At 41.8% G+C, this 13,712-nt stretch overlaps 1 protein-coding gene across 25 annotated transcripts in view; it reads left to right on the top strand.

Moving 5' to 3' along the window:
• FRYL (FRY like transcription coactivator) overlaps positions 1–13,712 on the top strand; it is a 411,199-nt gene that overhangs the window by 245,411 nt on the left and 152,076 nt on the right. For all 25 annotated transcript variants that reach the window (XR_010601883.1, XM_065598069.1, XM_065598065.1 and 22 more), the window contains 2 exons: positions 6,523–6,647; positions 12,369–12,426. Coding sequence is in view for 24 of the 25 variants with exons in the window: in XM_065598069.1 (XP_065454141.1) it covers positions 6,523–6,647; positions 12,369–12,426 (183 nt within the window). In the remaining variant the exon portion in view is untranslated. The remainder of the gene's footprint in view (positions 1–6,522; positions 6,648–12,368; positions 12,427–13,712) is intronic.

Consider the following 13,712-nt stretch of genomic DNA (forward strand, 5'->3'; position numbering starts at 1 on the left):
TTTGAATTCTTGTGCATATATATTTATCACTGTTGCACTGCATGCTCCCTTACACTTAAGTTTAGATTATTTTGGCCAGCAGTGCCACTGGGACCACTTCTGCTGCCCTGAGTGTCTTCCCACCCAAAGATTTAAAGAGTAGAATGGCCGCAACTGTCCTTCAGTTCCTACCCACCACCCAAGGCTATGAGTATGAATTTGAAGTGTCTGAATTTCATACTCATTGGGCAGTCTATCCATTGTATTGTAAATAGATGGGTATTCGGGGGTAAAAAATGAAAGAGTACTGGTACCAGCTCCTTTTATTCATCTCCCTATGGCACTGGTGTACTCAGTACCAAAATCCCACACAGTGTCAGAGACCTTAGAGTCTCTTTGATACCATACTCACAGCTCTTGTTGATTGTGAAAGTGCTTTTTTCGGTACTGACTGCTACCCCTGTTCTAGTACAGAGCACATTGGCTGTACTAATGAAAGTTCAGCCTGAGTGTGCTTTCAGCACGCCATTGGGACTGGTCCACCTCTGCAAGAAGAGAACTCCTCCTTGGGCTCCAATAATAGCAGAGACATTTCATCAATACATTCCCTGGAGTCTAGGTTTTCAGATCCATACACCTCAGAGATGAAGTCTAGGGCTTATTTTTATTATCCCAGAAATAGGGGCTCTGACAGGAATACTACCATTTTATGTATTCCCCTACATGATTCCCTGTTCCATATGCTTACCAGAGCCCTTGGCCTTATTGGGCCCCAGGGGGATTACATCATGCCAGAAGAAACCAGCTTCTGCAACCTAGCCCAGAGCTGAGTCCCCCTCCCTTCAGTCACAAGGAAGCATTTCAGTCGGTTCAAACTGCAGCTCTGATGACTGAGCAAGGTGATCAGGGCTCTGATGAGGACTTACAGGTAGACCATCCCAGCACCCATCCTGCCATTTCTTCCTGATGAGAAGATCCCCCAAGCTCCTAGACATCTTACACACATCCACGACTGGATGTCTTGTGATGCCCATAAATGAGGGACTGTTAGAGCCAGCTAATTTATTCTGGCAGACATCTGCTTCTCTAGCTCTTTTATCAAAAAGAGTGAATCACTGTGACCAAGTCTTTTCTCAAGGCTTTGAGTAATTTTATACATGCCCTATTCCTGTGTCACTGGTTGTTGTAGTGGACAAAGAAAGAACTAGACAGAGTCAACAGAAAGCTACACCACAGAACAGAGAATCCAAGAAATTTGATTTATTTGGTTGCAAAAATTATTCATCAAGCCTACAAATGAGGATCACCAATTACCAGGCCCTGTTGGTGAAATAGGATTACTTGAATTGGCACTCCAGCTCCAAATTGGTTGATAAAATTCCTCAGGACAACACAGAATTTGTCTTTGATCTCAAAAGGATAACTTGCAGCATGTATAAAATTTAAGTGGCTCTTGATGCTGCAGACACCATATCCAGATTCATGACTACCTCAATTGCCATGATTAGAGCCTTGGGAATCCCTAAAAAGGTATAGGTAACAATAGAGGATTTTTCCTTTTGAACGGTGCAAACTTCTTAATGTGAAGACAGATGAGGCATTTGCTAAAGGCCTCTTGAGTGAAGCTGAAGTGCTAAAGAATCTACACTCCAACATCAAAAGGCCTCAACCATATCAGAGGAAGCCTTACTACATTCAGTGTACACAGCCTGAACCCAAGAAATGCCAGCAATTTCAGAGAAGAGAACAATAGCATGCTACATCGGGAGTGCAGTCCCTTCTAAATCTTGGAGCAGTGGAAGAAGTTTATCAAGAACACACAGCAGCATGAGGGTGTTATTCCCATTATTTTTTACTTCACAAGAAGAAAGGGGACCGATGCCCTATTCTGAATGTGAGACAACAGAATACCGCCATCTCCAAACTCAAGTTCAGGTAACTCTGGCCTCAATGATTCCAACCCTGGATCAGTAGGACTGGTATGCCGTTCTCGACCTCCAGGATATTTACTTTCTTATAGCAGTTCATCCTGTCCACAGAAAATATCTAGGGTTCAGGTGAGAAGTTCCTACTACAGTACTAATATGGGATTGGCCATTCAATCTATCAACAGTGTTGAAGGTATTTACAAAATGCCTAGTGGTCATGGCAACTGACTTGAGGATACGAGGAGTATATGTTTCGTTGCAATAGGTGACCAACTCCATACAGCAGACTCCACAATTTTTTGCCTCCCTATGCCTCAAAGTAAACAAAGAAATCATATTAATTACTATTCAAAAGATATAATTTCCAAGGGCAGTTCTGGGTATGGCTTATCTTCCCCAAGAAAGATTCCAAGCCATGCTACTAGATCTATCTACGACCTACAAATTAATCATTTTAAGAACTATGTCAGGCATCTGGGGCATGTGACCTCCTGCACCCATGTAATTCAGATTGTCAGACTTCATCTTTATTGGTGGTTGAAAATTGTGTTTCAGCTCAATGGACTGCGCTCGATATGAGAGTGCAAGCCCCTGAGAATGCCGATTGTCATTAAATTGGTGGAAGGACACTTTCAAAGTTTGCAAGGGAGTGCCTTTCTCTTCACTTTGTTGTCAAAGACTTTGGTGACAAATACACCCACTCTGTTTAAGTACCCCCCCCCCCATCCTAATCTTCAAGTACAGGGCCTATGGATTCCTCAAGAAAGTCGGTTACTTATACATGTCTTGGAACTAAGGGCCATTCATTGAGCATGCACAGTATTCCTCCCAATTCTGAAAGGTCTAACAATTCAGATGACAGACAGCACAGCAGTAATGTTTTATATAAATAAACAGTGGGAACAAGGTTCACCATCCTTTATCAAGAAGTTGTATGTTTGCAGGGCTACTGTATTTGTCACAAGATTACCCTGATAGCCATATGCTTACCAGGTTTTCAGATCATCAAAGGACAGTTTGCAAGCAACCATGAGAGGTCAGTTAAGGATACTATTATTCAAGATATATTCATTAGGTGGGGTCATCCATCCATAGACCTATTTGCCATCAAAGAGAACAAGAAAAGTCTCAAATTCTGCTCCACAGGAGGTCAGTCAGCTTTCTCTTTCTGACATGTTCCTAATCCTGGTCCCCGGGTCTAATGTATGCCTATCTGCTGATTCTAATGATCCCAAGAGGTCTCAGGATGATCATGATAGCACCTGGGATGGCCAAGGCAGTTTCTGGTTCTCAGACCTTATTAATCACTCCATTTGACTACTAGTCCAGTTGCCTCTTCAGCCAGGTCTGATATCTCAAAGATAAGGACAGATTGTCCATCCAAATCTACCTTCTTTGCACCTCTCAGCATGGATGCTGGTTAGTTAACATTAGTAGAGAGGAGCTGTTTGTCTGAGGTGCAGAATATTCTTATGCACAGAAGAAAGGACACTATGAAGCTTACTTACTCTGCCAAGTGGAAGAGATTCACATTGTGCCAGTTATTTCCCTTTCAGACTCGATACCTCATATACCTGGTTATCTTCTGTTATTAAACAACATCTCTGGACTATCGCTGAGCTCCTGGAGACACCTGCTAGCAGACCTCTCGGCTCTTCATCCTCCAGTTCAAGGTCATTTGATATTCTCACCCTGGAGTAGCTAGGTTCCTGAAAGGCCTTATGCTGATGTATCCCTCAGTCAGGAGAGCTCCCCTTCCTTGGGATCTAACATTGTGCTGATGGGTTTGAGGGGGCCACCTCTTGAGCCCTAGGAAACATATTTCTTCTTTCATCTATTCAACTTTCTAGTATCAATAACATCTGCTAGAAGGGTGGCAGAAATACAAGCAATCATAAGACCTCCGTACACTATATTTTTTAAAAGCAGTGACTTTGAGATTTCATCTGTCATTATTACCAAAGATAGTCTCTGACTTTCATCTCTACCAACAAATTTATCTGTCTGTATTCTTTCTCAATCCACATTCAACAAAGGAGAAGCTAACTTTACACCTTAGATTTACTTAGGGCGCTCTCCTTCTACCTTGACAGGACTAAGCTAATTAGGGTGTCCCCTAGATTGTTTATAACTTCTCTCAAGATAGGATGAAAGGTCAGTTGTTTAATTGGATTTCTATGTGCATTAAGTTATGCTATATAAGTCATGCTAAATAGCCAAGTTAGACCCACCATTGAGGGTTACTGTCCATGGTGTGAGAAAGCTCAAGCAGCTTCTATAACCTTCTTGAGAAATGTTTCAATAATAGAGATATGTAGAGCATTTACCCAACAGTGCTCTATAGCGGCAGCATCAAGATCTGATGCGCACATTGGGAAGGCTGTCTTGCAGTTACTGTTCAGATAGACTCTTGAACCCACCTACAGTGATCTAGGTCACTGCTTGTGAGACACTGACAGTGGAATATATATATATATGTGGACACACACTTGGAAAAGAAGGAATGGTGGTTCTTCAAGATGTGTTGTCCATGTATATTCTATAGTTCGCCCTTCTTGCTCACTACTACGGAATCCTACAACACCTGGATTCTGTATTGGTGAAGAAACTGAGGAGCTGAGCAGCTGAGGAAACCCTGCCCTTTATGTGCTTCATTGGGAGGCACAAGGACACTCGGGGTACAGGTATGGCCCCAATAGACACTGCTGGCCAAAAGAATATAAATTCAAGTGCTTGGGATGCATATGCACTACTGCATCTCAAAGAACCAGTTACTGTAAGGTAAGTAACTAGTTCTTTTTGTTTATTGTGCTCACAGATGTTCCTGGTGCCTCACAAAGCAAATAGGCGTATTTCCCTGCACCAAAGAGTTTATAACCTAGAATTTAGATATGATACAGCCAGTGAGAAAAAGAATAAACAGGATGGGGACAGGAAGGGGAAAGGACAGTTATATAAATAAGAGTATGCTGTGATGTGGTTACTGCATGTTCTCTTTGTTGTGAATAAAATCTTTATATTGGATGATAATGAAAATTAATTTTTATAGACTTTTTGCAGTTGAAGTGAAAGCTATGTTTGCTGGGAGTATTCAGAGTAGTGAGACACCTATCACCTGTCTTTAGTGTGAAGGAGCCTTGTCTGTGCTTGCTGTGGGTCAGTTCCCCAACACCTCCAGCCTTTGGCCACACAAGCACTACCTTCTAGGTGTCCTCAGGTCCCACTTTCTTTTTACAGGTTAATGGTGTACACTCCAACTCCAAGTCCTACGGACATCCCCCTGGAGTGTCCAGCTTCTGTTCCACTGGGCACTCACAGAATTCACAGATCCAGTATTCCCAAAGGAATAGTACATTCCAGCTTACCAGTTTTACATCAGGATCGCCACTCCGCTGAACACACAGCACTTTGATATGTTTATAGTGAAAATAAGAAGTGTATTTAACCAAAAAAAAAGAGAGATTCAAGTAATAGCAAGTAGATGGAAGTATTAAACAAAGAGTTACATATAAAATAAGATCATAACACACATTCTAAAACCTAGTATTACTCACCAGCATTTTTCAGCCAGCTAGACTGGTGATCCCATTTTCACAAAACAAGCCATGCTTTCAGCTGGTCCCCTCAGTACAGGATGCAGACCAGCTCTCTACTTACAGTTATAGTCCAAAAATCCATTGTCCTCACTTGTAAATAGGACTCCCTCCTGCTGGTTTATTTCTTCCTGTAAATTTCCTCATTGGAAGATTTCACAAGCCCTTTGACTCAAGACTGTAAATGGGTCTCCGTTGTGAACTATACAATACTCAATTTACTTGTAGACAGACACACAGACATTTCATGCCTGAAAGAAACATGCTTCTCACCTTTTGGTGACCAGCCCCAAATCACAGACCTTAAGAACATAATTTTCAGTATATATACATAGCTCCTTACCTATTATCTTAACATAACATTTCACAATGATTATGAGGGCTGACATGACATGGGCGTTCGGTAGAGACCTTACGTGACACACTTTGGTGATCTAGTATGTAGATACCAAACACCGGGAATCCCTGTAATCCTTATGCTCCCTGGATCCACTGCCAGATGGCATCAAGAGATCCCTGTGTCACAGTGAGTTTTTAGGAGGGATTTGAATGAGGGAAGGGTACCAGCTTGACAGGTTTTTGAGGTGCTTTCCAGGCAAAAGGTACAGCCTGGAAGAAGAAAATGTCAATATTATGGAGGTCACTGAAAACCTGTGCACTTGGTCTGGAACCCTATGCAATATGAGAAATTCTGTATTCCAAAGAAGTAGAGGAGATGTTTGTTTTGATGCCAATCCCCTCAAGAAAGAAGTCCTGATATAAAACCAGAAATATCAGTCTGCAGATGGAAATGAGATTTGTACAAGGATGGGGAGGACAAATCATCCCAATAAAGATATGAAAATATGATGCAGAGAGACTTGTTACTGGTTTAGAGCAAAAGTTTCCATTTCATAATAACTATTTCAAGTAACTTCTCAGTTTGGAAATAATTTAAAATAAAATTAAATGTTTTTTAATGCTACCAGCTGGATACTGTGTAACTACTTGCTAGAAAAAAATATTCATTTTTCTCCTTTCAGATTATTGGCAGTCCGTCCCCTTCATCCTTGTTTAAGCACATAGTTCCAATGATGCGCTCTGAGAGCATGGAAATTACAGAATCCCTTGTGCTGGGACTTGGCAGGACCAACCCAGGAGCTTTTAGGTAATTTTTGTGCTCTAACCATTTTAGTGGTAACTGATCATGAAATTGTTCTGAACTCTGATTTCAGTTTAACTTTTAAAAACCACACATAAAGAAATATCCGAGAGGCTTGAAAACTGCAATGAATAGATCCTCTTTCTTAGCAGTTAGCAGTGTGACAAAAATTGCTAGATATTGAAACAATAGACACAGACTGCCTTGAAGCCCAAATCACACTAGCTCTCAAGATCAGTCAGTAGTTGTTGCTGTAGTTTTGGGTTAGAATAGTACATTTCCTCATCTCAGATACATGGACCTACAGCTCACTGTGCCTTCTGTGATATTTGTTTATTTTTTATATTTAAATAACAATAAAAACCATCAATACAAAAAGCTCTCGGCACCGTAACAATTAATTACATTTACATTCATAAATGATGAGCATCCAGCAGCAAAAAATACTGCTGAAAAAAATAGAGTGAATTAACTAAGCCAATAAATCAAAGCAGCAAAACAGGCCCTTCTTCTTCGAGTTATGCTCTCTCTACATATTTTACTCAATGTGTGTATGTGCTCCATGCACCTGAGGCTAGAAGATTTTTACTAGCGGCGTCCATTTGTCAGCACTTGCACCTCTTTGTGCTCCAAACTGAAGGCATAAGGAGTGGTGTGGACTGACCACCTCTTCAGTTCCTTTCTACTGTTCGTGCTCTCAGACAGAACCCTTCCAGTGTTTGCAGCTTTGCTAGCATTCCTGCTTCCAGTTCAGGTTTGTTGTAAATAGTTCTCCTTTGTCTTATAGTTAATTTAGTTTTAGTCTTAGTCAGTCAGTTAGTGTTAGCAGAGGTCTGGAGGCTGTTGGGATATGTAGCATGCCCAAGATACATGCATGGCCTGTCCCTGGTCTTCCTGGTTAGTAAGTTCTACAGTAGTTGTTTATGTTGGTTTTGGGAGTCACATATTCCCTCCAAGTGCAATATTTGTCATCCTTTTTCCCTTGGACTTGATATTTGATTGTTCTCGCTCCAAATATTCTTGATAGAGTCCTCTTTGAGGCTCCAGTCGAGCATCCCTGAGCTATCAGACCCCCCTGTACATTGGCTGGAAGTATTGAGACGTGCCCTTCCTAGCACAGTACTCCCTGACTCTGGATCACTGGAAGTCACAACCGAAGACCCCAGCAGACAGCGCAGGTGGAAGGAGAGTGTGAGCAAACACTTGCATAAAAAAATGCTCCAAAGTCCTCATCTAAGAAGAGGACTTAATCCCCTACATCCAGATCTCGTGAGACTCCATGTCCTGGTACAGGTATGTCAGAAGCAGACAGGGAGCATGAATCTGCACTGTTAGTACCGGGAGCCAAGAGTGCTCTGAAATGAGTGTCCCCAGCAAGATAAGGAAGGTAACGACTGCTGACTATACCAACAATACTGTCTCATGGTAAAAGGAGGATTCTGCGGTATCAGCTCCCCCTGTCTAACCTTAATAAACACCATCGGATTCACCAAGAAGCAGAAGCCCTTCCCACTCCCTATCTTCTAAAGCTCGGTACTACATCTAAGGCTTGGTCTACACTACCCCCCCTAATTCGAACTAAGGTACGCAACTTCAGCTACGTGAATAACGTAGCTGAAGTTCGAAGTACCTTATTTCGAATTAGTTGAAACTTACCTTGGTCCACACTCGGCAGGCAGGCTCCCCCGTCGACTCCGCGGTACTCCTCTCGGCGAGCTGGAGTACCGCAGTCGACGGCGAGCACTTCCAGGTTCGACTTATCGCGTCCAGACTAGACGCGATAAGTCGAACCCAGAAGTTCGATTTCCAGCCGTCGAACTTGCCGGTAAGTGTAGCCAAGGCCTTAGATGACCTGGACATTACTGATATTGTGAGAACCAGTGATCACTAGAGACGTACCCACTCCTTTGGTGCACCATTCACTGATCCTGTCAACCAGCTAAGGCTCTACCACAGGGGTTCTCAACCTTTTTCTTTTTGAGCCCCCACCAGCATGCTATAAAAACTCCGCTGCCCACTTGTGCCACAACTGTTCTTTCTGCATATAAAAGCCAGGTCCAGGGTTAGGGGGTAGCAAGCAAGGCAGTTGCTCGGGGCCCCATGCCACAGGGGGCCCTGTGAAGCTAAGTTGCTCAGGCTTTGGCTTCAGTCCCGGGTGGTGGAGCTTGGAGCCCTGGGTCTGAAACCTTTCTGCTTTCAGCTTTCTGCTCTGGGCCCCAGCAAGTCTCATGCCAGCCCTGTTGGCAGACCCCCTGAAACCTACTTGCAGCCCCCCACGGGACCCCAGACCACTGGTTGAGAACCACTGCTCTACCAGGCATCCCATACCATTAGCTCCAATTATGGTATATGGGGATACATATTCCTTGGATGATCTTGAGATGAAGACTCTGGTCCCCTGTCTGAACTGAGGCACAAGAGTAGCCCATATAAGGGTTTCAGGTTCTGCAGGACTCCTCCTTCCTTCCACATGACTTATCTAGTGCAGGACAATTGGTAAACTCTCCATGTGGCCACATCCTTTCTTCTACTTGTCCTATTAGGGTGCCTGGACCTATATTTGAGACCCCTGAGTTCAGGGGATCAGAGCAGGAGTTCAGAGAGAGATTGCCTCATATCGATAAACCACAGTTATCTCAGGAGCAATATGAAGAAGAGGAGCAATAGGAATAAACAGACGCTTTGTGGCACTGTCGTCCTCATCTCCTAAGGAGGCAGTTGCACCAGCCTCACCATTAGATGACTAGGACCTTCTGAGAAGAATTGTGGGCGCACTCCGGTCCCTCTAGAGGAAGTCCAGGACACCATTCACAAATTGCTAGATATCGTCCAGACTGCTGGCACGAGCACAGTGGCACTTCCTATCAATGAGGCTATATTTAGAGCCAGCTAAGATGGTCTGGCATACCCCAGCCACTTGCACCACCTACTCTGCAGAAGACTGAGAAGAAACATTTTGTACCATCTAAGTGGTAAGCTAAGGGCATCTAAGCTAACAGAACCATTAGGAAAGGGATAGATAATACAGAAAATATTATACCACTATGTAAATCCATAGTACTTTATGGTATGCCCACACCTTGAATACTGAATGTAGTTTGGGTCACCCCATCTCAAAAAAGATGGTTTTAAAATTGGAAAAGGTACAGAGAAGGGCAACAAAAATGATTAGGGTATGAAACAACTTCTATATGAGGAGATATTAAAAAGACTTGGACTTTTCAGCTTACAAAAGAGATGACTAAGGGGGGATATTATAGAGGTCTATAAAATCATGAGTGATGTGGAGAAAGTGAATTAAGGAAATGTTATTTACCCCTTTACATAATACAAGAACCAGGGGGTCACCCAATGAAATTAATAGGTTGCAGGCTTAAAACAAATATAAGGAAATACTTCTTCACACAACACCAAGTCAAACTGTGGAACTCTTTGTCATGGGATGTTGTGAAGGCCAAAAGTATAATTGGGTTTTAACAAAAATTAGATACGTTAATGGAGAATTGGTATATCAATGGCTATAAGCCAAGATGGTCAGGGATGCAACCCCATACTCTGGGTGTCACTAACCTATGAATGCATGAAACTGGAACTGGATGACGGGATGGATCACTCAATTGTTGTGATCTGCTCATTCCCTCTGAAGTGTCTGGCACTGGCCACTGTCAGAAGACGGGATACTGGGCTGGATGGACTCTTAGGGTAGTCCAGATTACCCGCCGAATCGGCGGATAGTATTCAATCTATCGGGATCGATATATCGTGTCTCGTCTAGACGCGATATATCTATCCCCGAACGCGCTCCCGTCGACTCCGGAACTCCACCAGGGCGAGCGGCGGTAGTGGAGTTGACGGGGGAGCCACAGCTGTTGATCCCGCGCCGTGAGGACAGGAGGTAAGTCAAAATAAGATACGTTGACTTCAGCTACGCTATTCCTGTAGCTGAAGTTGTGTATCTTACATCGACCTCCTCTCCCCTCCCCTCCCCCCTCCAGTGTAGACCAGCCCTTAGTCTGATTCACTATAGCAGTTCTTATGGAATTAAGACTCATCTAGCTATCGTGCAAGAAATTCCTGTCTTAACCGAAGGTCACCTCTCTTCAGATTTTAATGAACTATACAACCATTCTGTATTATATAAATTTGCAGTGGAAAGCAGGCTCAATGCTTCTTGATCAGGAAACCATGAAATTTTTGAACTCATGTCAATCACCATGTGACCCTTGCAATTCTCCAGCTTCCAGAAGAAGAAAACAGCCACCAAAGGAAGTTAAGCACCCAGAAGGAGAGGTCCCTCAAACTAACAACGACCAGTACTCTGCTTGCCCAGTAGGGAGACTATATGTAATGGACTTGTAATGTTGTATGTAATAGTTTGCCACAGAATCCAATATTAAGTGCAAACAATTCTGCTCCAGGAGGGAGAAGTCTGAAATCTTTAATAGATGCATTGCTCTAGTCATATGTTTCTCTGGGCTTTCCCTCCTATATTTCTTATTCCAAATCACTTCAGAAAAGCTGATGAGAAAGTGTCATGGTGTTTCTTGTAGCCTGAGCATGACCCCTTCAGTTACAGCACTCTGACTTGCTTCACTTGGTTTTTGATCCTCTAATCTTTAGTTCCACACACCCAGTAGATCTCCTGCACTAGGAGTAGAGCCAGATTCTGTACACTGATTCCTGAGCTGAGAGCTCAGATACTGACTGTTGAGCAATTTGGACGTAATTGCATTGGGTAAGTCCAGAAACTTCTGCTGGAGAACAGGAAACCTTCCACCAGAAACTCCTACTCTTTGAAATGGAAATGGTTCTCCATCTGGGTAAGACAGTAAAGATCTTATTCTTGCCAATCTTCTGTTCCCTTTGTTCCGAACCATCAGTTTCACATTGGATGACCTGGTCTCTCTTTCAACTCAGTGTGTGTGTGTGTGCCTGTTTGTGATTTTGGCCTTTCCTTCACAATGACAGGTCTCTACTGAATTCTCTCATCTTATAGTGACAAGATTTTTCTAAAGACTCTATTTCATATATTTATTCCTCTTTGGGAGCCTGGAGAGTTTGAAAGATCCAGGCACTAATGGCTGGGGCATCATTTACTATATTCCATAAAAATAAGGCCATAATTTGTCATCACCCCCAAATTCTTGTCTAAATTGGTCCCTGATTTCTTCCAGAATCAGTCAGCTTGTCCAAACCCCTTTCACTATCAGGGATGATTGGCCTACAGTCTAGATCTAAGAAAGCGCTATGCTACTGTCTGACCAGGATTAAGCCATTCTTCAAAATATCTTCTTAGATTGTAGCAGAATCAGGTCAGTCATTTTCCATTCAAGGACTCATCAAGGGTATCAGACTGTCCATATTCTCAGTACTATGAACTAGTGGGGATTCCACTAATAACACGTATTGGGCCACATGCCACCAAATCTGAAGTCTGGGGACTGCTTGTTATACTGTGCTGTCTCAGATACTGGTGTTGTAATAGATGGTAAATTCCTTTTCAGTTATTATTACTTTGAGAAATGTCAGATTGATGCTCTGTCTTGCATATTAGCAAAGTCAGTGTCCTGTCTTTTAAATATTAATTTGATTCATAAAGTCACTGTAAATGAAAGCAAAACTAGAGATATTTTCCTTTTTTTAATGTAAGTTTTACAACATTCGTTTCTGTAAGACATTTTGCATGTTCACTACTAATTCAGTGATTGATCTACCATTTTTATCCAGGGAACTAATAGAAGAATTACATCCCATAATTAAGGAAGCACTTGAAAGAAGACCAGAGGTAATAAGGATATTTTTATTTGTATTCAGAATCTTATTATAGCTATTTTCCCACAAACATAGTAGAGAAATATTACTATCTGTTCTTTAACAGCTATGGCTAACATACAGTAATGTAGCTTAAATAAATAACTAAAATAGTCAAAATATTTTTTATTCCTTTCAAAGTAACTTACATATATGTTAATTTTTTTATCAAATCCTTAACTTTAGAACTATGCACTGAAAGCCTCTCTTGCCTCAGTAATTTTGTTAGTAATAGCTAATAGTTTAGAATATTTTTCCACCTTATTTTTTATGTGCTAGTATCCAAGCCAAATGCAGTCTGTTTGCTTTTACTCAAAATGTTGTGTTGGTGACATCCCATCAATCAGAGAGGCTCATGTGTACTGCACATAGGAGAGAGAAAAATATGATTTCTCTAACTGGGACAGTTTTTGGAGAAAACATTAACTTAGCTGACCTCTTCCAGCCCTACGAACAAGGCTTCTCTGATGGATAACATATCACCAGTATATATGGTACATATTGAAGTGTGGAACCAAACAAGTGCTGTTAACCCACAGTGAGCCTGGATGTCAGTATATTCAAAGGAAAACAAAAAGATAACATAAAACAGTGTATTATTTGTTCTGTGGTAGCATCAAAAGTCCTTAATAAGGATCAAGACCCCAGTGTGATAGGTTCTGTACGAACACAGAATAAAAGACAATTGATAGGTACCCTAGATAATAACTGTTTTGCTTTTGATCATTGCACTGAATTTTATATTTTAAGCATAGCTGATAGTAACATCCAGTATGAATTTCAAATCCTGTCACACAACTGTGTGCCATAATGCATTTTTTCGAAGCCCTATATGTACCTATGTTAGTCATACAAATGCCAATCTTTACACATCCATACTTTACAGTATGGTGGTGTGAAATGTAAAGATGCAATGTACTGTTACAGAAGATCATGTCAAATTTAATTTCAGATAACTTTATTCATGTAGTGGTATTCATGTATAACTTAGTGGTTTGAGTTCAATTGGCACATCATTGGAATAAGTAGACTGTAATATATTTAGAACTAAAAGTTACCATTGGGCTCAAATGGTAAACAATGAGGGTAATTGTTTTCCTTCTTTTCTTCACAACGTGTTTGCTGTATAAGACACAAATTTAAATACAACTGCCCCCTTGAAGAGTTTACAATCTGAGATCTGGATTCTGCCATTGCTTCTCAGGCTGAGTTGTCCCATTGATTTAAATGGGACTTCTGGCAGAGTATGGTACTTCTCAT

This window comes from Chrysemys picta, chromosome 5 (genome assembly GCF_011386835.1).
Source record: "Chrysemys picta bellii isolate R12L10 chromosome 5, ASM1138683v2, whole genome shotgun sequence".
NCBI lineage: Eukaryota > Metazoa > Chordata > Testudines > Emydidae > Chrysemys > Chrysemys picta.